The sequence below is a fragment of the Ascaphus truei genome, chromosome 3, assembly GCF_040206685.1.
Source record: "Ascaphus truei isolate aAscTru1 chromosome 3, aAscTru1.hap1, whole genome shotgun sequence".
NCBI classification, from domain to species: domain Eukaryota; kingdom Metazoa; phylum Chordata; class Amphibia; order Anura; family Ascaphidae; genus Ascaphus; species Ascaphus truei.
In genome coordinates, this window is record NC_134485.1 from 237,349,650 (window position 1) to 237,376,014 (window position 26,365).

Consider the following 26,365-nt stretch of genomic DNA (forward strand, 5'->3'; position numbering starts at 1 on the left):
TTTTCAAAACCTACTTGGTCATGAGTGTGCAGAAGTGATTGACAGCTGTGGATGTGGACTTCTATGAAACCCTCAGTGATATCATTGTATGCTTCCACGATGGTTAAACGCTACAACTTGCATTAAAAAAAAAAAAAAAATATATATATATATATATATATATATATATATATATATATATATATGTGTGTGTATACACACACACACCTCCCCCCCACCCCCCCCCCCACACACATGGGATGGTTCAGGGGGGTGAAAGATTAATTATGGTTTATTTGTATGTTGCTGGAAATTCCAGTGTGACCGTTGTAGCCAGTGCATACGCTGTGTAAGGAAAGGATCTGTTTCTCTTTTGCCTTGAACATTTGGCACAGATGTTTCCCAGGAGGACTTGGCCCTCTTCAAAACAACCCTGTGTGAGAAAATCTCTTGTTTTATACTGTAGAAACTTGATTGAAAACATACAGTTTTGTTACTTAACCCATTCCGCCATCATCGCATTGTGGACCTCCTTGGATTACATGGGTTTAACCCTTTCCACTACAGGACACGAGCTGGTTGCAAAATTGCAAAATTGCAAAACTCATATATGCATTAAATGCATAGCTGGGTTCAGACAGAGGAAAACGTTTACTGGACTGGTTTTATTTTGTTTTCCCATATGGTGCCGGGCCAGCAGTGATGCAAACCCATTACTGTACTTGCCTTTTATGGTGGTTCTTGTTACAATGCAGAGCTCCTGTGCATCAAAACTGTGCTCTGGAATTTGAATGATGTCCGTAGGAAGAATGGCATACTATTTTCCTGGGCTCTCTGTTTCGCAGGCTTTTTATTACTCTGCAATGTGTTGCCGACCTCTCTCACAGTAAAGGCAGAATTGCAAAGGAGGCTTGTAAACAAGTGTATCCTTGGCAAAATAGGGAATTATATGAAAGTAGGATGATGTTCTGATCAAAATGTAAGTTCTTTTTAATTCAGGCCAGGAAAACATAGTTAAGTGTGTGCCTTCAAAATATTTCAGAACATAGGAGTTGGATTTTTTTTTAAATTGCTTTTTATATTGATTTGTAATTTTAAGTGAATGTTGAGTTGAATGTTACATTTGACGCATTTTTTTTTTTTTCTGTGCTCACTTGAATGTCTCCTTGTGCTTTTGGCATTTGAGTCTAGAGTGCATTTGAAAAACTATCCTGCTTTAGAAGCAGAAACAAATCATTAAAAGGTTTTATGTTTCCGCTTTCTTTTACCGTGCTGAAAAAGCAATATATGCTGATCTGAGGTTCTAAAACTCCAGTGCCACTATTTCAGCAAATCTAGAAAAAAGCTATTTCCTCGCGGGGGTCCAGCCTGTAGGAGATTTTAATGGGAAGTATCTGTTTTTATTGGCAAAGGCGTTAAACAGAAAAGAAAAAAAGTTTGGAGGACAAATGTATTGTGTATTCTTCTTGTGATTTAATAGATTGTGACGAGCCTGCCTGTTTTCTCACCACAAGGTATGTTCAGAGTTGTGTTGAGGTGAGCAGTGTTATCTGCAGCTGACAAGTGATGTTGTGCAGATGAGATCATCCTACAGTAGTGAGCATGTGTGCTTAGAATAGCACAGCTGTGGTCCGCCCCTGTTCCTCCTCCTAGAGACAAGGTCCCCACTGAATAGCTCTTGGCTCAAACTGTGCTGGAAATGAGGAATCCAGGAAAGGTTTCCCACGTGGCACAAACTTCAACTCGGAAGAACATGCATGAATAGCTTCTCTTCCCCCCTCCATAGGGACATTACTAATTTGGAGCAGTAGACATGCAAAAAAAAAAAAAAAGCAGTTTGTCATTACATATGTTGAGGAAAATGTATGTGCTCCCAGCTTTGGCCTTAGCGGAGGGTTGAATTCTGAACACTTGTGCTTTTACCTGGTCTGTTCCTGTCCCACTTTACGCCCATTTGTCCCATAACGCTTTCTATGCAGAAAATGCAGAGACGCCCTCAGTTTTTGTATAGTCAGGCATGTCAAACTGAGGGCATTTTGCCAACCTAATAAAGGTTACAAGTGGATTATATAGCGCCTTCGTTGGCAGAATGCAAAAGATCTATTGGTCCTGGAAAATTGTAGCGCGTGGTTGTTGCGATGAACATTTTTTTTTTTTGGTTCATTAAAAGGTCTATCTATAAATGTGGACCGAAAACTCTCGGCTCTTAGGCCGCCCTCATGGTGGCCGTGCAGGTGCGCACGCCTGCAGCCCCAGCAATGTGTGCACTAGGCTGCAGGAGATTGGGGGGGGGGGGGGGGGGGAGCGTGGCAAACACGTCACAGAGCTGGTTCACCCTCATTGGCTGAACCAGCTCACGTGACGCTGACGTCACGCGACTGTAGCCCGAAATCTCAAATTTAGTTGTTGGGCCAAAATGTAGCAGCGTCGACGCGCGCACCCCCCGCGGGCACTTGAGGAACTACAATAGGAAATCGGGTAGGCGTCTCGCAACCGCGCGCACGTAGCAACGCCGCCACCATGAGCTCAGCCTTAGATTTATTCTTTCAGCCCTTTCTGAAACGTATTGGTCTTTCTTGCAGATTAGTTTAAAAAAAAAAATTGCTGCTTTTTTCCCCTTCTTCTGAACAACTTAATTGGGCGTATTTTTGTATATAGCGTACATGTACCTGAGAAGCAAGAGTATACCAACTCCAGTTAACTCACAAAAAGAAAAAAATAAGAATGACTCCAAATATAATGCATCATATAAATTAATTGTTGGAAGGTATAATAATAAAGTAATATAGTCAAACATATATATTACTATACTATATAGTATATAGTCAAATAAAGTAATTTCAGTACAATTAAAGACATCCATGCAGAGGTGAGGTTAAAAAGAGACCAAATGTACTTTAACAAAAGACTACACCGCACAAATTTGCTGTCTGAAATTCTGTCTCGCTCTGTGCTTTTCTTACTTGTAAAAAGACATTACTGTACAGTACTTGTTTGGGACTAAAACTGGAAGCAGGGGGAGCAAGGGGTTCCCTGCTTCCTGTTTTTATCTCTTACTAAGGGTCTTGGATGGTCCCTCCTGGGGTTGCAGCAGAAGGGGTTCCCTAGGTCATCTCTCATTGTCTAGAGAGACCTTTCACTATTTGTTGGTAACATTGTACTTATTCTTTTGTTGCATTTAGAGGTTAAGGTTAGCCCCTGGGTTCTCTGTTTTGCCACTTGTTTGGGACTCACCATGAAAATATCTATACTGCAACATATACAGTGTATGCAATCCAAAGAGCGATGGCTCCACACACTAGCAGCTAAAGCTGATTCTGTTTAGGTAATTGCAAGTAGTCTTAAACATTTTTGTGCACGATAAAGATGATTGTCTTGCATATTGTGAAAACACATTTATTGCTGCAGGAAAAAAAAAAAGATTGCCTTTAAAACCAATAGCGTGCCAGCTGACCTTGTGCAGGTCGGTGAGATACTACGGGAGCCCCTTCATAGATACGTTTCTCTGCAAGCTTGGAGTCCCCGGAGCTGAAATCGATGAGATTCAGCTCTGGAGACCCCCGGCTTCAAACGTGGTAAAAAAATTAAAATAATTAAATAACCATTAACTTTAAAGAAAAGTTAACTTTTTTTTTTAAAGTTGCCTCTGAACTAAATGTTTTCTTTACTCCCTGATGTATGGAAAGAGATGAATTGTGTATTTATTGTGCCATGAGTGTAAGTATCGATGTGAGAGGGGTTGAAACTGTATATTGTATGGATAAGGACAAAATACATTACAAAAGCTATTCTCTGCTACAATGACCCAGTGCATCATTTGTTATTTTAATCTTTAAAGTCCTTTAGAAGTCTCTATATAACCTTTCTCTCTTTCTCCCCCCCCCCCCCCCACCCCCCCCAACATCTAAACTGGGGTTTATATGACTACATGTTCATTTCGCTTGTTTTTTACGTAAATGCTAACTTTATTCTCTTTGATTTCCAGGGTCGACATGTCAAAACAGGCCAACTTGCAGCTATTAAAGTCATGGATGTTACAGAGGTAAGCGATGCATCCTGTGAATTGTATCTTGTTGAAAAGTGACAGATGCTGGTTTTTTTAGGAGCAGCTTAAAAAAATAAATAAAAAAGAGCTATTGTAACCATATTTAGTAAGTTATGAGTCCTCGCTTGCCACTGTTCCGGTTTCCGACAGATGCCTTATCCGACGCCGCATAATGCAGTCCGCCGGACGCGTTGTATGACACCGGACCTGCTTATCCGGTGGTCACCACTGCTGATTAACATGGGGCCCGCTATCCGACAATCAGTTAACCGACGATGGTTTGCAGGACGCATTCCGTCGGATAAGCGAGTACCGTCTGTACTACATGTATAGTTTGGAAGGAAAAAAAGATGTCCAAGGGGTTTGCCAAGACAAATATGTAAAAGTGGCACCCTGGCAGTATAATGGGTTCCTGAGCTTGAGTGGTGAGTGTGCACTTAGTAAGATCCCAAACGGCACCTTGTTGTGGGTGGTATAGCTATCAATTACAGCGAGAGCTTCCAAGCTCACCCCCCACAATGCTTTGCATTTTAATTGGCATGGCATTGTGGGGCGTGACTTTGGAAGCTCCCTCAGCAATAAACTGGTATATACACTAGCCATGCTCTCGGCGTGCAGTTTGGGGCCTTATTAAGAGTCCCCCCCCCCCGCCCCCCTCAAGCTCAGGACACAAACTGCCTGTTATAGGTCAAATGGCTTGTTAGCAATAGTCTGATGTGTAGGCAACTTCATTGATATATTTGAAAAAAAGTATTAATTAGGAGTTTGCTGAACAAATATTTTCTCGCAAGCAGTGCACAATGTAAACCAGGTTGGGAACCACGACTCTAAAAGAAAGTGGTAAATGTAAACTGTATTTTAGAAAGGCAATTCAAGCGGGCAATTTTGTTTTGCAAATTTTTTTTCTTCTTTTACATAGGATTGAAGCACGGGGTCTCGGGAGCTGAACCCTGTTAATTTCAGCTCCAGAGATTCTTACCTTATGGCCGCTTTTCCAAGCTCCTGCGGGCCAATAGGAAGCTGTGATGTCATCCGGGGAGGCTTCCTATTGGCCCACGTGAGGCAGGAGTTTTAAACTGTAGAAACCTGCAGGCGTTTCTGCACACCCTTCAGAGGGTAGTATACCTGGAAGCAGGAAGTCCCCAGAGCTAAAATTTACCCCTATAACATGTATTGGCAAAGGAGGAATATTGTTTAGGTGTGATACATTAGTCTCGTCGAAATACAGAAGCTAGGCAGGCTGCTGGAGAAACTGCGTGTCTGTTTTTGGCAAGACGATATAGTTCATAAGCCATATGTGCCGTTTGGGACAGGGTCTCCCTTTGCCTTACGTTGTAATTTACCTGTCGCACTGACTCCTATTGTTTGGGCCTTATTTACCTTGTATTGTCATTTTGAAAAGAACTGCATAAAATGTGGCGGTTATATAAATACAATTATACATATATGTGCTGCCATTAAACCACCCAAAGGGCCATACAATACCCTTAACATTCACTTAGGGCAGGAGAGGCAAACTCCAGTCCTGAAGGGCCACCAACAGGTCAGGTGTTGAGGATATTGGCTGAGCCACTAATTGAGCCAGCTGTGCGAAAGCGGGGATATCCGTAACACCTGACCTGTTGGAGGCCCTTGAGGACTGGAGTTGGCCACCCCTGATATAGGCAGTATGATATAGGCAGTAGAACACATGGGACATGTTGAGGGGGCGTGAAAGTGATATGAGGGGTAATAGACAACATGGGGGTGGGGGGGGGTTGAGTGGGTGAGATGGGGGGGCTGTACCTTTGTAGGCCTCCAGTTGCTAATCTTGCTTTGTCACACGCTGAGTGGCCTGTGCTTAACCATAACCATTGAACTAATTCAGATGAAACATGACTGCAAATGTCATTAAGATGAGGTTACTTTGTAGTGTAAAACAGGTTTTATTCTTCAAAGGAAACATCTGTTAAGATTAACTGAATGTTGAACTGCTATATTGATAACATTGCAGCTCTGCTTACCTCTCCCTGGTTTGAAAGGTGCAGTCTCCTGTAGAATAAAATTGCGCTAATGACTGTGATGTGTGAAATTCGGTAAAACTATGTAGTTGTGTGGTTAAAAAAATAAATGTATTATTATTGGTAAATTACAGGAAGTTTTTAAATAGTATGTTCTCCCGGTTTCTTGTTGGGATACTGATGTAAATAGATGTTGGACATAAGTTTTCAGTGACTGTAAATGAATTGTTCACAACGTAGTTATAAGACATGTTGAATTTCTCCCTTGGCAAACAGAAGTTCCCTTCTTTGGGCAGTGGCAATTGAAGCTCCAGCCAACAAGAACCTGGAAAAGTGTTTGCATCCCACATATGTTTGACTTGTTACTATTGACCAAACCTCATCCAATGTATTTTATAGCAATATTTTCCTCGGCTAAAAATAGTTTAAGATCATATCAATTTGGATAAACAATATCTTTTGAAGTATATAGTGTCTGTTTCCCCCCCCCCCCCTTCCTTTTCCAAATTAAAATGATGGCTTCTACTCCCATCAGTGCAGAGGGAGTTTGCATGTCCCTCTATCCCTGTGGGTTCAGAGTGCAAAGCAGACAGATTTCTGTGCCAGATGGCAGCTCTTTGATGGGAAGATGGAACAGCAGCCAGAAGTGGGCCAGTTGCTTGCGCATGTTTCAATCATATCTGATTTTTAACTGTGATTAGATCAATGGCTTTCTGACCAATATGTCTACCCCAGTGAACATGACCATCAATTTCACTTGAAATTCAAACCAGTTGTACATCCAGCACCTTCATTATTTCAATAAATTAAAATAGATAACCAGGTACAGGTAGAACAATTCTACCTTCTTTCAACAGGTAGAACTATGACGACCTCTTGCCAAAGGCTCGGGGGGGGGGGGGGGGTTATAAGTATCCAGAGGAAAACACAGGACAATTTTTGTCCTCATACCTAATGCCAGTTTAGCAGCAATGGGGGGAGGAACATTTCTTCTTGTCAAAACAAGGAGGGCTAAATAATTTGCTAAAATTAATTGCTTGAATAAAATGAATTTGTGGTTTATAAATCATAAATGCGGCATTTGTTTCCTGCTAACTTTACAAGGTCAAAATTGGAGATATCCAGATTACTGTTCTAATGCTATACATGTAGAATTTACGTTATATTATATAAAATGCCGTAATATTATACAATATCTTGCAAAGATGGTCAACAGCCTATCAATGACCATTAGAAATTCCATAGAAACACTTCTTCCTTCTCCTGTTGCCCCTCAACCTCATTCTTCATTGGTGGCTGAAAAAACAAAAAAAACAAAAAAAAAAAACAGCACAAATATAGTTTGGGTAGCAATATTATTTGTTTGCACTTAGAATGATGCAAAATGTATACGGGCCTGACATGCAACCCACGCTCTGTGGCATTATTGGATACAAACCCAATAGAAATAACAAGACTGAAGTTGAGAAGATTTATGTTATTAGAAAAGTTGCTAGCAATGAATACAATTTCAGGTTCCCATTGCCTATATTTTGGTTTGTCTTGTAGAATTCTTGAGCATTACTTTGTATAATGGGTTATCATATTTCAGCAGTCCTGCAGTTCCACAGCATCAATGTGGAACTGTACAATGTACTCCTGCTTCCTGCATAGACTAGAGTCCAGTTGACGTCATAACTGCTGACATGTGCTTCCTTCTTGGATGTCAAAGGAAGAATTGCATGGCTTGTTTTGTCGCGCACTTCCCCTAGCTGCTGCATTTCCTGGACACCTTTTTTCTGAATGTCATCTTAATTGCGGACATTCCCAGAAAAGGGAGAGCTTGACATGAATTGTCAAGTGTCTAGAAATATCCAAGTAACGACAAGTTTTTGAAGTCGCGGTTGACGACCTGATGTCAGTGATCTGTTCTCTTCTGCACCTTGCAGATCGAGAGTAGGTTTGTAAATCTCCGTCGGACCCAAGTATCCGAGTAAAAACGGTTGTTCATGTCAGTTGCTGAAGTATTGAAACTTTATTTAGTCGTTGGTCATTTCAATTCTCTCCCTCTCCCCCCCCCCAGAGTCCCCGTAGAAAAAAATATATTATACTCCATTCAAAGAAACTGAAAAAAGTTACATTTTTAAATCTTTAAAGATAATTTTGTTATTTCAATTGTGCTCTTTTTTAAAAAATTTTTTTTTTATTAAACCTATAAAAGATCTAGTTCTACCTTTTTGATCTGTAAACACAAACTGACCCTTTTTGTTTACCTCTTTAACGATAAAACACAATTTTTATGCAACATGCATTGGGGGAGGGGAGGGGGGGACTTTAATTGCCATCTGCATTCCCATCTGTGGTTTTTTAAAAGTGTTTTTTATTTTCCATATTTCAGTGGAGTTCCCTTTGCTGCAAGTGTATCCTTTGATTCATTTTTTCCAATCTCGTGTAAAACAATCTGTTTTGCTTTGCTGCTCACCCTTAATCACTGCCTTTTTGGATTTGCCCCAGAAATTGACAAAATATATCAAGGATACTAACTTCTGATGTTATAGAATTGAAACAAATGTTTTTGTGCTACATTGGTCAGTAGTGTGTAAGTATTTGCCCGTTTCTATTCCACTACTCTTCTGGCAGTGAAGAGGTGGAAGAAGGATCATGAACAATAGACAGGCTAAGCCAGGGGTGCACAAACTGATTTATCAGGGGGGCGCGGCGGTGGCAGATGCGCCACGCTCTTCCCCATGGCATTTCAATTAAATGCCCGGGGGATCGTGTGAGGCCTCTGCAATGTCACCTACCTTGTCTTCGGCAATGCGGCGTCATGCGACGTCACATTGCCATGGCAACGTCGCCCTGCTGCGTGGGGAGGAAAGTTTGCGCACCCCTGGTTAAGCAACACTTCTCCTGAGAAGGCACACACAACTGCTCCAACCAAGTGTGGGTTTTTTTTGTTTGTTTTTACAGTACTGTAGTTTGTGTGAATTTAATTTCCATTCAAATGCTTCCCATCAATACCAGGAGTTTGGTCAGGCAGAAATTAAAAGTTGAGAAACGAATTTAAAAATAGAACGCAAGCAAACACAATCCTGGTTTATATATCCGTTGTCTTCAGAGCTACAATGGTTTTCATAAAAATAATATATATATTTTTCATTTGCTTTTAGCACCTACTTCCCAATGCAAAATAGTGTAAACTCTGGTACATAGGAATGTAACTGCTAACCGTAGACCTTTATTAGTCCTGTCTTGCTTGTTCTAGTGCCGCGGGGCGCAACACTTTTTTTGGGGTGGCGCGGGGTTTACAGAGGCCTCTAAATTTACTTACTCGGCTTCAGTCCACGCGTCTCCATGGCAACGCGACGTCATTTGCCGCCTGTTGCCATGGAGACGCGACATAAAATGACAGGGTGTGTCACACGGTGTGACATCACGTGACGCTGCGGCATCATTTGACGCTGCAGTGGGCGCGTCGCCGGAGGAGATCAGGCAGGGGGGGCGCAGTGCAGGAAGTTTGCGCACCTCTGTTCTAGTGAACATTTTTGGCACTAGCGTTTCAGTGCTAGTGGATGAGTCCACTGGTTGCAGAGTAGCCTCCGACTTGGGGCTGTGAGAATATTCCTCCCAGGAGAACGGGGCCCTTGCTTCTCACTGCTGCTTGACATCATGTGCCTCAGATAAATGGTCAGCCATGAAGTAAGGACTTCAGAAGCAAAGGACAATGGTTCACAGGGCCTCATACAGATGAAACATTTACTTAGAGCAGCGGTGCGCACACTGGGGGGCGAGGAGGCGGGAGATTTGTCTCAGGGGGGGGCGCAGAGGTCCCGCGCTCTCCCCCCAGGCATTTAAGTTAAATGCCGGGGGAACGCGTGAGGCCTCTGCAACTACCATACCGGGATTCTGAAGAGCTGCAGGTATGTGTTGTCATGGCAACGCGGCTTCAAATGATGCCGCGGTGCCATGCACAGTGAGGTCACACACCCATCTCCAAGGCAACGGGGTGACGTCACATCACCCTGCGGCGTCATTTGACGCCGCCGAGCAATGGAGGGGGATGCGAGAGCAAGGGGGAGCAGGCAGAGGGGCGCAGCGGAAAAAGTTTGCACTCCCCTGTCAGAGTATTTAACCCCTTAAACACTGCATACATGTCACCCATCCTAAGCAACTGACTATAATCAGAGGTGTCCAACTCCAGCCTCCAGGGCCATTAACAGTGCAGGTTTTAAGGCTATCCTCTCATTAGCACAAGTGACCCAATCATTTACTGCACTGTTAGGGATCTTTGAGGACTGGAGTTGGGAACTTCTGACCCATATCATTGTTTTTGTTCCGTCTTTTCTCTATGCAGTGGAGGAAATACAAGGGACAGTATAAAATCAGTAGTGTAGGCACCTGCTGAGAGGGCTTACCGTGCCGTGGTTGCAGGTTTAACTTGTTTTGGCCAAAAGATTGAACTAAATGGCCCATACTTATCAAAAGGAAACAAATAATTTGGCATATTGGATGTGCATTGGGGCTTCTTTGTTTACTGTTTTCATTAGAGTAAGTGTCCACTTATCACAAATAATGCTGAGCTGAATGTACAAAATAGGCAGGCAACTTTGACATTTCTGTGAATTAGTGCAGTTGAGTTTTTATAAATGCAAATATTTCAATATTAATTGTATACCTAATTGTCTTTCATGTAGACATATTAACTGTACACCATTCTGCTCTTCATAGAAAGAATGTTTCCACGTCATCTGTACATTACTGCCTCTCACCATATTTCAGTGGTTCCCAACCTTTCTTTCATTGGGAACCCCTAATTGATTAATCTTATTTCCTATGCATCAGACTATTGCTAATAAAACTGTTTGACTGATCCCAGGCAGTAGTGTCCTGAGCTTGTGGGTCCTGAGTCTCCGTGTGTACAAACAGCATGGGTGGTATAGCTGTCAATCACAGTGCCTTGGCGCTGTGGATGCAAAGCTTTGTGGGGAGTGACAATGGTAGCTCTCGTAATTCACCGGTCTACATTAAAGTGCCGTGTGGGGCCTTAATAACCTGATAATAGAGAGGAATGCTGCACACCTCAAAAAAGAAAAATGATACAATTACCGGTGCTCCAATGTTAGAACGAAAGCCTGGGTACATAGAAGTCCTATGTCCTGGGTACATAGAAGTCCTATGTCCTGGGTACATAGAAGTCCTATGTCCTGGGTACATAGAAGAAGGAACAGAGGGCACAACGGATTTTGCAAATTCAAACTCATTTATTGAGCCATTTATTGAGCCAACACTCATGAGTTTGAATTTGCAAAATCCGTTGTGCCCTCTGTTCCTTCTTCTATGGGCCTTAATAACCTGCCATACTGCAGTCCCCCGGACCCAGGAACCCAATATGCTGTCTGAGAACTGCCATTATTTATGTAATTTTTTTTTGGCGAAACCTTTGGAGACAGCGCATGAACCTCGAGCGATTGCTGATCCTCGTGTTGAGAATCACTGCCATAATTAATAGCTATTTAAAGCTATTGGACAGAAGTTCCAAACTCGAATTTTCAAGGACTTGGAAACGGTCCATTTGTGACTTACAGAATCCTTCAGTAACCAACAGAATCCTCTGGTGCTCTGTACTATGCAACATTCCTAGACACCGACCTCTGTCTGATAGTCTATTTTTATTATTGCAGGTATTTGTGATATACTGATAAGGCACAAATGTGGCATTGTTATGGGAAGGAGACTATAACTTTTCATTGCCAGCCTTTTATACTGTTTACCTTTGGCCCCCTCCCTAAATTTAATTATTTAGTCTACATTTTTGTTAATTTTTTAAAAAATACATATTTATTTTACCTGAACAAGGGGTGTCCCGACATCCAAGGACCCCTCCACTTCTAGAGCGGCGACGCCGGGGCTAGTTCCAGCGGCCACTAGAAAAAAACTATTGATGCTCCAGTAAGCCGTAGGGGTCATCTCTTCTGCTGACCAATGCGGCCATATTTGTAGTATGATGTCGTATTAAAATTAAATTATCTCGGAAACCAGGAGATCCTTGAAAGTTCCCAGGTTGGATTGCTACTAAAACTTTTCCATGTTCATAAATTCCTGGCCCAAAATACAGACCTGGATTAGAATGGGAAACCCAACCGTTATATCTGATATCATTGTCCCACAGCAGGTGGTTGGTATGCACCCAGGGACTGGCAAACATCGATATTGGAATAGTTTGAATCATTGGGATATATCAGTCACACAGAATCCCTGTCACAGAATGCACACTGGTTTCTGCATTTGTCCTCGTTGTCCTGTGTGCTTTTTCTGTTCCCTGCTGGAAATAGCCATACATTAATATGCATCCTGTGCGGATGTTATGTAAACCACACAAAGTCAATGTGTAGTGGATTGCTGGTGCTAAAACTGAAATGCTTTTCTAACTGGTCGATGAGCTCTAAATCTCAGGATGCATTACACATACCTAACACATTGGCTGCAATCCAGTTTCTAAAAAAAATTACTGACCTCACAGAGCAAAAAAATAAATAAAACCGGGCAGCCATTAAACTGTGAAGGAATTGTTCTTGCGATTGATATTGATGCAATGAAAGGTAGAATCTGTTTCCGATCACTTGTTGTTCTCCAAATCAAGGTTTGCAAGGGCTTGGCTTTCAGAACACGGGCCATTCACATCTTAAACGGACATGGCTAGGCAACTTTATTTGTTCACTTGAATTAAAGCAGTCCCACGAACTCTTGCCAAATAAATTGTGAGCATAGAACTTCTTCTTTTTACCTTAATTCTGTTACTGTATTCTAAAATTCTCCAGCAAATTTTGTTGTTTATGATTACAATTAAAGCAACAATCCATAAAACATAGATTACTATCTCTATCTATCTATCATTGATTCCAGAGTGGAACCCCCATTAATTTGAGCTCTGGGGACCGCATGCTTCCTGAGATGCCTCCCTAGGGCAGTGGTGTGCAAACTGGGGGGCGCAAGATTGTTCAGGGGGGGGCGCGGCGGTTGCAGAGGCCCCGCGCTCTTCCCTCAAGGCATTTAAATGAATGCCGAGTGATTGCTTGAGGCCTCTGCAACGTCACTTACCTTCTCTTTGGCGACGCGTCACTATGGCAACGCGGCGTCATTTGACGCTGCGGGGTCGTTACGTCATGTTGGCATGGCAACGTGACGTCACGTGAGCCAGCAGCGTCATTTGACGCTGAATGTAAGGGGGGGGGGGGGGCGCGAGCAGGGAGGGAAGCGGGTAGGGGGGGCGCAGCAGTGAAAGATTGCGCACCCGTGCCCTAGGGGGTGCTTGTAGCCGCTTTGCTACCAGTGTGACGGTGCAGTGGTTAACCTGGCTTTATAATAAAGGTCAAGCCCACTTGGTTAACCTTGACCCGTGTGTTAGGGTCTTAGTGTCAGCTCTGGGACCCAGGTGTCAAATGTATTACTGCAACTGTATTCTAATTTTGCGACAAAGTAGTACTGTATGTGATTTTTGCCTTTTACTGGGATGCTGGGATCGGGAGATTTCTAGGCTGTAAGTTTCAGGGTGAGTTTGTCAGAGAAAGTCTTTACAGAATGTGTCTATGTATCGGGTTCCAAAGATATGGGATACCCCAAAAGTTGTATTCGGGGATTGAGCAAGATTCTCGGATCCATCCAAGTACATGGAAAACCCTGACTCTGAAAGCGTTCTTGCGACTCACTGCCAGGATCCCTGCTGCAGCATCTTCCAGACAAGGTAAATGGGCATGAAGGGGTTAAACTATATCTGCAGCTATTCACAGAATCCCTAGTGTAGCAGCGGTTCCCAATATAGCAGAGATACCCAGATACATGCCCTGGTATACTGAACCTAGCTAAGGGGTTAGGGGGCTGCTCCAGCTAGGTTATAAAGCTGAGCAGGTTTTTTTTTTGTATCACTTTTTTTTTATTGAGAACAGCATACATCCAAATGATAACGACAATGTCATAGGCACATGACAAGATTTTTCAATTGAGTTAAACAACATGTTGTCCCAAAATGGGTATTTTTCAGTTGGTGGGGGGGGGGGGGGAAGGTCTAAGGGGGGAAGGAGGGGGGAAGACATACTGGGGAGGGGTGTGGGGGGAGGATGGGGGAACTCTGTTTTCTTCCTCCCTTTCCATTAGTACGAGGACGGCCTAATACAGGCCTAGTCCTAGCGGGCCGCTCCAGGGGTCCCAGGTATTCCGAAACTTTGGCATTTTTTTATTGAGCATAGCTGTAAGTTTATCCATGGCCATGACCTCGTCTATTTTTCTCAACACCGTGTTTCTCGCTGGGGCTTTGATGTGTTTCCACGCCGCTGCTATTGAGCATCTGGCTGCGGTTAGGATAGCTGATACTAGTCTACTCAGGGGAAGGGGGGGGTTAATGTGTATAGATATTGTATTGTATAGATATAGTTTAATGTGTATAGATATTGATAACCTGTATATGAACTGTGCTTTCTAAGACATGGATTCCGGAAAACCCAGTTGCGACCAAGCTTGGTGCCTCTGTATCTGTCCAGAGTCCGTACTTGAAAGGCTCAGGGATGCCAAGGTGTTAGAACAGGAGGGGTACTGCGGTTATCCTTGAGTACCCACGTCCTGGCTAACACAAGGCGATCCAGCAAACATCTGCCAAAATCCAGACTCTGTGGAGCCTGAGCAGAGGGTGGGCTCAGTATGCAAAGAGGCAGAGGGGCCAGGTTAACCCATGCCCCCTTGCTACCCGAGAAAAGGTGCCCGCCCTGCTTTACAATACCGGCAAATGGTGATTGGCTGGCAGGAGAATTCCCACGCTCTGATAAGCGGTACAGGTTAGTGGATGAAAGTCTGAAAGCTTGAGACTGCAGCCAATGGGGAGCGCAGATTCCAAGCGCCAAACCAACAGCGGTGAATTCAAAGATGCTCAGAACTGAATAGACGCGAGCCGGCTTCAAAGATTTTCTAGGCAGAAAAGTTTCTAAGTCCAGCTTTTTAGAACGCAGCGGTCGCAGCAGGCATTGCATGCAGATAGATAACAGTTGCAGGACTTTTGTGAGTAACTACGGGTCATTGGAAAGTGCTCTAAAAGGTGATCTTATGGAATTTTGTTCCTGAAACTGATTTATTAGTTACCCCCATTCCCAGTAAGTGTGTTAATCTTGAATGGTGTAACTTTATGTGTTTGTCTTCTACGAGAAAAAAATTACCCTTTATTTTACCATCTTGTTTTGCTCAATCAAATGATCCCAGTTATAAAAAGGTGTTGTAGAACCTGATCTCTCGTGACAACCAGGTTTCACATTATGGCGGCTTATCAAAGCTTTCGTGCCCTGCGGGCCGTGACGTCAGGTTTGACTTCCTATGTGTAAAACAAATATATACAGTATTCACCGTGCTTCTCTATGTAAGGAGCATGCTGCTGGTGAAAGGATTGGCCATACAAATGTGCAAAAACAGAAAGTGAATCCCTGCGCTTCTCTCATTGGGATAGCAATAAATGGGGGAATAAATATATACATAGTGAAAACTAAATCTGTAAGAGAAAGGAGAAAGGAAAGGGGGGGGGCGGCAGTTGCAGAGGCCCCACACTCTTCCCCCAAGGCATTTAAATTAATGCCGGGTGATCGCTTGAGGCCTCTGTGTGTCAGGGCTGCTTGTACTTTTGTAGAAGTTAAATGCATGTTTGCTTTCTGGCATCAAGTGCACCACTTTATCTTTCTTTCATTCTGTTTCTGTCTCTTTTGCTGGGCCCAGCGATCTTTTTTTTGTTTCCTTTATCTGAAACTTTACTAACCTTTAATGTGGTGTCCTGAGGTCAGTCAGTACAATACAGGTCTGGTTGGAGTTAAACACAGTTTGATGTTACACAGCCATGGGCAGTCTCTGATAAAAAGGAAAAGGGCGTTTCCTACCTGCATACCATTCAGGGTGGATTATACCATGGTATGGAGGGGGGAATTAAAGTAAGTGATACTGAATGTCATTTATTTTGCAGAGTAAAGACATGCATGGGATGTTTGTAAAAGGTACTGTTTTGGGGCTTGCTATAGAAAATTGTATGTTGTGTGAAGTGTATTATGTTTGCAAATTGTGTAAGTTTTGGGGAGACAACTCCCCTGTGTGGTTTACTTTATTTGGTTGTGTCCTAATTAACCAGTAATAAAAGGGAGGGAGTTTCTTTCCCTGGGGCCTGCTGCACTCCTTATTGCTGCTATGTGATATGAGGTTGTCTCTTTCTGCATTCCTTATTGCTGATATGAGGATGTCTGTGGAACTTCCGTGAAAGGATGCAAACTTTCTAATGCAGATATTGCTGGCTACTCTGTGGCTGGAGACATCACGCTGGGGGAACTGGTTGTTGTATACCTGAATGTGGAATACCTAATAAAAAGAAAGTTCAGAGAACAGCAAAAGCCTCTTTCATTCTTCTCAGGGTCTGATGCTGCTGCTTCTTTAAATAAAGGCTGGGACTCAACCTTTCACACTCTGCAACTTCACTTACCTTCTCTTCGGTGACGCGTTGCCATGGCAGTGCGGCGTCAAATGACGCTGTGGGGTCGTGACGTCATGTGACCATGCGGCGTCATTTGCTGCCGAAGGTAAGGGGAGGGGGGTGCAAGTAGGGAGGGAAGCAGTTGGGGGGGGTGCAGCAGTGAAAGATTGTGCACCCCTGGCCTAGGGGTGCTTGTAGCCGCTTGCTGTGCTACCAGGTTTCACATTATGGCGGTTTATCAAAGCTCTCGCGCCCTGTGGGCAATGACGTCATCAGGTTTGACTTCCTATTGGCCGAGGTGACGCAGGAGCTTTAGACTTTACACACAGCTAGCTCTGCCGGTGCAGCTACCGGCACCCCCTACAGAGGTAAGTATCACCGGAAGCAGTGGGTCCCTGGAGCTAAAATGAATGGGCTTCAATCCAATGTAGTAAAAAAAAATTATTGTACAAAAGCGCATGATTGCTCCTTTCCAGTTCAGGTGTGAAGGAGGGGGTCTGCAGAGCTGAAACAACGTACATTTTAGCTCCGGTATCCACTGCTTCCCAATATACAGTACTTCCCTCCGAAGGGGCCCATGTTACCATTCCCTACTGATCCACAGACCAATAAGAAGCCGCAACGCCATCTGTCGTGGTTTCCTATTGGCCTGCGCGCCGCGGGAGATTTATGAACCTGTAAGTAAAGTACCTACTGAGGGAAGTATCTTCAGCTTTCAGTTAATCTCTGCAAGTTTGTTCAATGGACTATAAATTCAGATAAATTGTGCAATATCAATAGTGCAGCTCATAATTAAAGTTTAAAAACTGATTGCAAAGGAGATTGCACAGGAGAAGTGTGAAATAGGATTTAACCTTCTTGCACACACCTTTTTAATTGCCATGTTTTGATTATTCTCTATGGAAACTAAAACAAATTTGAAAATCAAGAAGTAAATAGTTCTGCTTATTGTGCATTTCTTTAGTTAACACAAGAAGTTATTGAATCTCATCATATGCTTAGTGTTAATTTTGACGATAAATATTTTGGGAGGAGCATGGGGTGCCAAATCTACTCAGTTGCCACAGATTCTGATTATAGGGGCTCCTTTAGGCGCCAAAAGACAAATAACAGCCCATTCACTTGCATGGGCCATAATGTGTGGAATAGCGCCACATAGTAAATATGGGCCTGTGACTACAGGAAAATGCCTGCTATATCTAATAACAAATACAATCATAAACTGAGAAAGCAAGGGTGGCTTGGTGATTAGTTTAGCGTATAATTATATTTATCTTTGAGTTGTCTGTATCATTTTATTTATATAGCAGAGCATATATGCAGAGCGTTAAAAAATAATGAGGGGGGAGGGATTACAAACAATGGGGAGCAGCGAGTGGGTGACCACATAAGGCAAAGGCAGACCCCGCCCCAGGAGCTTACAGTCGGAGTAGGGTAGGTGCACCCAGGTCATGGTTAGGAGGACGGTGTTAATCTTACCTGTTGGGTAAGCACAGGTTACTTTGTTCTTAATTCCTTCTCATTTAGGGTAAAATCCCGAAGACTATCCTTTTAATTGTTTTATTTTATTGTTCTATTTTCTGTTGTGTATTATCATACAGATGCAGCGGCGTTATTTGAAGGCATCACGGCGCCGTTTTCGTGTGCGCTGCTGTACTCCACGCGGCATGACGCGACCAATTGCCGGAGGCACACGTGTTTATCGCGGTTGCTTTGTTTGAATTTCATGGATTGTGTGCAATTAAATGCAATGAAATGAATAAATTGTAAAATTGCTACCCAGCTACCCACCTATCTGAACAAGCTCCTCACCCCTACCACATGCAGCACTTATCACCTGAGATCAGACTCCAAAAGACTGTTCATGGTCCCAAGGCTCAACAAAGTATCCGGCCGTTCCTCCTTCTCTTACCGTGCACCCCACAACTGGAACGGCGGTACGGTTGGAAGAAATCACGCGCGCCATGACATGGGTATTCTGAGGTATACAACGCGTGATTTCGTAAAATTATAGCCGCTGTTTCTGTATCGGAGAATTTATTGCAAAAAAGAAATAATATTTAGGAAAGTAATGTACACTAATGGGCACGTCTTTAAATTACAAAAATTGTTGGGATCGTGATTTTGGGACTCCAAAGTACTTGGAAACCATAATAAAAGAAATCGGCATAAAATAATCAACTTGCACAGAATTCATACTGTTTACACTTCTACACAAGCATTTATCATCCATCAGATGACACAAGCCCAGGTGTAGTTAGTTACCTTTCTACTTTACTGACTAGTAATAAGCTGCAACCATTATTCGTAGAAGTTACCAACCGATTATTTATTTCTAACAGGATGAAACTTCATTGTTAACTCTCGTTTTATACTTCCATGTAAAGGAGTATTTTACTGCAACGTGAGATCAAGCTTGTTTTCGTACTTTCTCTCACTTGTTATAAGAATGAAACTTACAATAAAAGAATATGCGATGAATATGTTTGCCCTTTTGCCTTAGCAACTCTCCAGTCTGTTGCCTGTCAGTCAGCGAAGGAGCAATTTAGGCTGATGACCGTAGGAAACTGGAGAGGTGATTTTTGCAAGGCGCTGACATGAAATTTCGGGTCTTATTGGAAACCTGAAATGTAGGATTATGCACTTCCTAAAAAAAGAAAATGGTGATTCCACAGTTATAGTGAAAGTGCAACAAAAATCTGCTTTTATCTCCGTCATCCAGAGTGGATGCTGTGATGAACTTGGGTGGGAAGTGGATGTTTGTCTCCGGATGTGGAAAATTAATTGTTGGCCTATTTCTTCTGGTTACATGCAACAGGCGTTTTTCTCCTCTGAATTAAGAGACCCTCACAGACCCCTAGGGCAGGAATGTGTGGTTTAGAGAGGGTGTTGCAACGATTCTTTGGATGTAACCAATATAGAATGCAAACCCCTCTAGCAGTGAATGGCTAAATGGTCAGTAAGGTCTTCAGTGATGTGTTTTTTAAGTGAAACTTCTTTAGCGGCGTGAATGCAGTTGATTTGGAAACGGAAGTCAATGGTAACGGAAGTGACATCACTCCTGGCAGAAGAGGCGTCAATGTTGCCAGCTTCCACCAGGAGGAGGCAGTGCTGGACACACACATACACACACACACACACACGCGGCTCCTGGAATCAGACAGTGGTGGAGATATGGAGCTCGCTCTCCAAGTGAGCCGCCAAGCCCCCCCCCCCGTTCCCCAGTCAGCTGCCGAACACCCCCGTGCACCCGAATCTCTTTGTGTGTGTTTGTGTGTGAAGTCAGGAGAGAGGGGGGGCTGGACCCTGAGTTACACGCACACATACTGACTCGCGCGCACACACACTGACACACACACTGACACACACTGACACACACTGACACACACAAGGAATTCACAGTTACTATAAATATAGAAGTGCAAATAGCTAAAACACGTGTTCTAAGTCAAACTTTATTGCATTTTGGCACTGATAGTGTTTTGATTTTTAATTAAAACCATCACCATTACAAATACAATTTATGTGACAACAGTGACAACACAAAGTTTCACTTACAATGCGCTTGCTCAGAACACACTTTAAAAAAAAATGATGTATGTATTTCTTTATATAGCGCCATTAATGTACATAGCGCTTCACAGCAGTAATACACGTGACATAGTATAAGTAACAAATAACACTTAATGGGAAGAAGTGCTTCAGACATAAAATTAACATTAGGAAATTGAGTCCCTGCACTGAAAAGCTTACAATCTTAAGTGGTGCATAGGAAGAATGTACAGAGACGGTAGGAAGATTCAGGTGCAATACTTTTTCATAATCAAAAATAAAACTTTTGACAATCATAGGCAGCAGCAGTAAGGTCGCGTTCTCTCTTTTTCCTGGTACTGTTGGAGAACTGGTTTGGATCATATGATAATGATGAAGTGCTCCTCAGTAGAAGCACTTGGTTTTTGATTTCCTGCAGTAAAGCGAGGAAGCTACCGGAAATAAACTGCTGCTGGCCCAGGAGTATGTGTCCCTTTCAAGTGCATGCTCTGCTACTGTGTCATAATTGGTATTGTGGGAACTGAACGTTGCTTTCCAGTGCTGCTGGGAGGCAGAGAGTGCTAATAATGGTGGCAGGGTGCATGTAATGGTGGCAAGATGGGATGCACATATAGTGGTGGTGGCATGTATATGTGGTGGTGGTGGTGATTAGTGGCTATCTGTGTGCAATTGGTCCGGCATGGGGCTGTGCAAAGTGCAGCTTGGAGAACAGGATTGTTGGATGTGTAGGCATGAGTTGCTTCTAAAAGGCAAAACCTGGGTGGAAATGGGGTAAAGTATTGAACATATGTAAAAGAAAATAGGTGAGGGGGGAAGGGGAGGGGGATTAGACATGATCATGGACATGTACATAAAGTGGCTAGTTGGTAAAATACCACAGTCTGTTTCCTACACTGCATACAGGAATGTTTTCTTTTTGTGTAGTGCTAAATGTCTTATGCTTTCTATGCAAAGAAATTGGGCATTATAAAGGAGAAAAGGGAGTCAAGTGCCACAAAAATAGTGAGCGTGGAAAAGTGGATAGATCGTTCTTGACGGACCCATCGTTTGGGCCTTCCAGTAACACAGTTTCACGAGCTGTCTGGCAGTTTATACACCGTCCGTACTGAAAAAGTAACTACAGTATAAAGAATTTCACCATCACAACTCTTAAACTGACAAATGCTGAATATTTCTATTCCTTTCCACAAGAGGAGTGAGGATTAAGCTCTCTGTTCTGAGGGTTCCCATGACATTGATTTAGCGAGTCGTTTAATCCGGTTTGCTTTGTAGAACATTTGTTAATTTAAATAAAAAGTTGTAATCAATAAATTAGCGCAAAATTAACATATTCACTTCTCAAATATGAATATGTCTATAATATATATATAATAAGAGCCTGTGTTCTACAATACATGTGTAGCCATACCATGTCTGGCTACTTTTCTGCCCTGTCCTGGTAACAGCAGGCAATGTTAGGACCAATCATGGGTTTTCCCCACTCAGGCAGTACCCTTGAGTGATAGGGGAGGAGGTGGGATCAGGTCTGTGTTCTACTCAATCCTGGGTTCAGACCTGGTACCCTCCCCCTACTGTACTCAAGGGGGTTGCATCTCCAAATTGTTAGTTGGTCCCTACCGTGAGACAGACAAGAGGCTGAGGTATCCGCCGATGTTTGTGGGGACTGCAGAACAGGCTTCTGTGTACATACCTGACATTTACTCCATGGTACTCAGTGCCTCCATCTGCTGTAGGCTCCAGATATATGAAGGTACTCTCCCACAGTAGAACAGACTCCTCTCCCCCACGGAAAGATTACACACCAGGCAGGAGGTATATGTAACAGGAACTGGTTTAGTCTTCTGTTCAGCACAGTCTCTAGGCAGTTCTGCCCAAAGCAGTCACAGCACTGGTCTCTCAAACTTCAGATGGTCCCTGGACCTGCACTACAGGTCAAGGCCCCCCGCAGCAGTCCTAGCTCTTCCCTGATCCTCTAGCAGGACATGGGGAATAGGTAATCACTCACTCTCCCCCGAAGGGAAGATAACCAGGGCCTGCCAGTCCACATCTCCCTCCTCCGGTTGAGCATTGGACCTGACGTTCGGCGCTGACCGAAGGAGGGAGGTGATTGAAGTGAACGCAGGAGAGCCACCGAGCCCCCCCTTTCGGCTGCGGAACCCTCGGTGGGCACCCGCAGAACTCGGTTGAAAATCATTGCCCTAATATATGTTGCTCAAATATGTGTGTGTATGTATTTATGTATGTATGTATGTATGTATGTATGTATGCACTACATGGGTAGGTACGAGTATAACGGGCAGTCTAACTTGTGTAGAGTTGCAGAAAAGCAACCGCATTTCTTCTGTTTTAGCGTTTTGTTTCAGAACTTCGTCTATGCTTAACACGAGGATATGTTTAATCTGGAGGCTAATCAACTGCCAGTAAATCATTTGTTCTCATTGTTAGCTTGTCCAGGAAAGGGTTAACCGCACTTCTGTCTCTGTTTCTCTTTATCCCAGCATGAACTCAGTGGGGTTGCTCTAATCTAAATGCACAGTGTTGATGTAGTCAGTAGGTCAATCCTCACCATAATCTGCTTGCACCTGGGATTGCAGTGTATTCTGCAAACCATATCGAGCAGCCAGCAGTACTGTCTGTCGCCCGCAGTGCCTTGTGGTTGAGGATTAGAATAGAGAGGCCCTCTCCCAGGTGACATTAGCTTGACTATACCATATGTCAGAAGATTGAGAAATAAATGTTGCGGGTTTGGTTGTGTGCCTGACCAATTATTACAAGCTTTCAAACACATCTATTTTTACGGTCTTTCTCATCTTGCACGTAAATTGTAGGATCTTTGCTGCATCGCTATATTTTTATATATATATGCAATAAAACAACAACAAATATCTGTATGTGGTAAGCTACTAGGGACATGGTATCCAATATACCGTGGTTCCAGATACATTTGTGTTGCATTCTAAACTTTGTGTGACGTCTCTTCTCCCAGATTATTTTTTTTTCATACGATTGACCCTCATCACGGTTCTAGTAAATAAAAAATAAATCCTATTAACTGTGTTTTTACTTGTTTTAACTTCAACATACTGTCTTCTAGTGCATTGTCACTTCATTATAATCTTCCGTTAAGTTAATTAGTTCCATGACTGCACAAACCTTGAGCCAGCAAATGAAAGAGAAAAATCTGGGTAGATCCGACTCATGACATAATTACATAATAATAATTGCTGTCTGCTATGGTAAATGGTTCCTTTCACGTAAGGTATTTTGTATCGTTTGCTCATTGTGTCAAGAGAGACTATTCCAGTCTTGCATAATTTTGCAGCAGGCCTTTTATGATTACCTTTTAGCACTGTAGGAAGTCGATGCTAATTCAGTTTATTGCATACTTGTAAAAAGGTCAAGTAATCGGTTAAAGTTAACAGACATTGGTAAGGATGATGCTGGCTATGAACTACACGTTGCCCCCAAACCGTCAGTGTGTATCTGCTGACTTTTATGGCAGATATTGCTGATTCGGGTGCAATATAGCGGATTGCACTTTGATGACTCCGGGGCATTGGGATTGTGCGTGTATTGTTACTGTTTACTTCCTGTAGTGGCCTTAACATACATTGCACAATTAGGGGCTGTGGAAGCCTTGCCAGTGTATCTTGCCATTGGCAATCTTTTTAGTGCTTAAGAGCAATGGGTATTTAGGGGGAACAAAGTGATCTCCTTTAAAACTGAATGGAATGTATTTAAAAGTTCTGCTTTTTAGACAAAAAACTAACATGAAATATATATAAAAAAAAAAAGACCTGTATGGGTTGTTCCCGCTCCTAGTCTTAAACCGCCGTTAAACCAACACATACCCTGTTTATTACTGTTTGGAGAGGGCATTGTTCATGAGTAGAGGTGCAGTCGCCCAACATTTATTCTGAATCACCGTTTTTAAACCAAAAATGTTTTGGCCAATTTAAATACATCCTGATTAGTAGTGCAGGCATACGTTTTCTTTTTATAGAGCCCCTTCCCCCCCCCCCCCCCCTCCTTCCAGGTATGCAGCGTTTACTAGTAATCTGTAAGGCCTGTAATTTAGAGCGCGCTAGTTCGCTACCGTGCGCGCACGCGTCAATTACAATTGACTGTGGGAGGCTGACGTTGATTAAGTCGAGACGCGCACGGCAGTGAGTGCTGGCGCAGCAGATCAGGGCAAATACTGTTGCGGCTAAGCTTAATCTAAAGCTTGACCGCAATTTTTTTTCTCCTTTTTTTTCTGCGCCGAGATTGGCCGCGCGTCAGCCGCATTTCACGGCCGTTTCTCCAATCAGCGCTAATGGCGCTGAACAATAGAAGCGCCTGCGGCGCCGGAAAAAAAAAAAACAAGCCCGCATCTGCACGGGGTTTTAAATTACCTGCGGTGGCGGCCGCTTTAGACTCAGGGCGGCCGCCACTGTACAAGAAAATTAGTATTTTCGTGCTGCTGCCGTGACGCTGCCAAGCCAATCACAGCGCGGCTATTGCTGTGATGTCTATAGCCACGCCCCCTATCCGCGCACGCCACCGCTTACAACATATAAACGAAACATGCACGCGCAACACTGGGCCCTATATTACAGGCCTTATTCAGATTGGCAGTGATCATTGGAAATTCCAACATGTAAAAGTCTAATATTCATTCGAACCAAAATATACAGTATAAAGCAAACAAAAAAATGTTTCATCATTACAGGGTTCGCCAATTGTAAATCTCCAGTTAACTAGCACTTCTGAATAAATGGAAGTATAGCATATATATTTTGTGCATGCACAGAATTACATGTGAACAAGCTATATACATATAAAAGCTGTTATCGTACTTGTGAGGTTAAAATGTTGGGAAACCCTGTGTTTAACTGATGCAACAGGTTAACCTTTGGACATTTGCCAACTAGACCAGGAGGCTACAACTCTGGAGGATTTGACATGAGTATCATTTTTCTTGGGGCACTTAGGCTTTGAAAATGATAAACATATGGTGCATATAATCCTGTCTCCTCTTATTCCACCAGATAGTCAGAGGAGAGGTGGTGTCTGTACGCAAACTTCATTGTGTTTCCATTTGCAATTTAAGAATTGGCATTTTCTAGTAATATGTCCTAGAGAAGCTGTGATAGATGTCAGGCATTTTACCGCATACAAATTACATTTGTACATAAATTTAACCCATTGTACATTTTCTCCGACCTTTAAACTCACAAACCTCTCCAAACAATCTGGGTTCGGTGATGCATGTTCTGCTTTGTGCTGTCTTTCCCCCCAAAAATGTACTTGGAATATTGCAATCATCAGGTTAACCTTAATATGACAAATATAAAAGATAAACCTTTAAAATGGGACGTGTCTGTTTAAATGGGACTTTGCTTTTTGAGCCTTCTATGATTAAAGTGACTGTTCAGCTCTCAGAAAATAATGTGTATTGTAGAGATGCTGAAGACTGACCCGTATTTAGTAAGCGGTGCTATCCCAAATCTGGTGATGGATGACATTACGGCCCCTTCCTGGCCTGGAAGGTGGCATATTGAATAGCACTGCTTGGTAAATATGGCCCAATATATGTTTAAAATGCAAAAGGAGCCTATATTTCTTGATGGATTATAGCACATGGCCATGCACATATCAGATCAGAATTATACCATTCCTATTACAACTAGATTCTGGCAACTCTTTATTTCTAAACCCACTACAAATAGAATCCGGCCATTCATAGACAATCCATGGATATATATTTATCCTTTGCTGCCTTATAGACATTAAGCAATTATAATATTTTGACATGAACAGTACCAGCCACTTGCAGCACTGTGCTTTAATGGTAAAGTTTTTGCTGTTCTTCTTTTTTTAAAGATGCCTAAAAACTATAGACAAACTCTTAAACTGTTGTTGTGGTGTCTGCCTCATACACAGATAGGAAACGGAAATGGCTTGCATTCCAGATTAAATGTGTTCTAAATATTGTGGTTAAAGCAGCAGTGCCAACGACTAATCAGCCATGAGATCCAGTTCCAAGTAATTAGTCCTGTATATTGCCATCTGATCTATACGCTTCGGAGGAAGTTCCCTATTTGTTGGCCCTAAAGGGCCGCTGTGAACTGCTTAAAACGTGCAGTCTTGGATCATCTGTCTTATAACTCGGGTAAAGAAAGAATAGCCGTTCAGATGGACCAAAAACAGTGCGCTTTACTCTGCAGGCATTAGTTGCCAAGTAATAGGCTCTGATGGCAGACTTGCAGACGTCATGCATAAGTGGGGCTCACATTGTTATATTTACACAAAATAGTCTTGCAAGCAGTGCAGTTAAACAAG

At 42.9% G+C, this 26,365-nt stretch overlaps 1 protein-coding gene across 4 annotated transcripts in view; it reads left to right on the forward strand.

Annotated features, from left to right (window-relative positions):
- MAP4K4 (mitogen-activated protein kinase kinase kinase kinase 4) overlaps window positions 1–26,365 on the forward strand; it is a 164,005-nt gene that overhangs the window by 74,852 nt on the left and 62,788 nt on the right. For all 4 annotated transcript variants that reach the window (XM_075590401.1, XM_075590403.1, XM_075590404.1 and 1 more), the window contains exon 3: window positions 3,965–4,021. In XM_075590401.1, coding sequence (XP_075446516.1) covers window positions 3,965–4,021 — 57 coding nt within the window. The remainder of the gene's footprint in view (window positions 1–3,964; window positions 4,022–26,365) is intronic.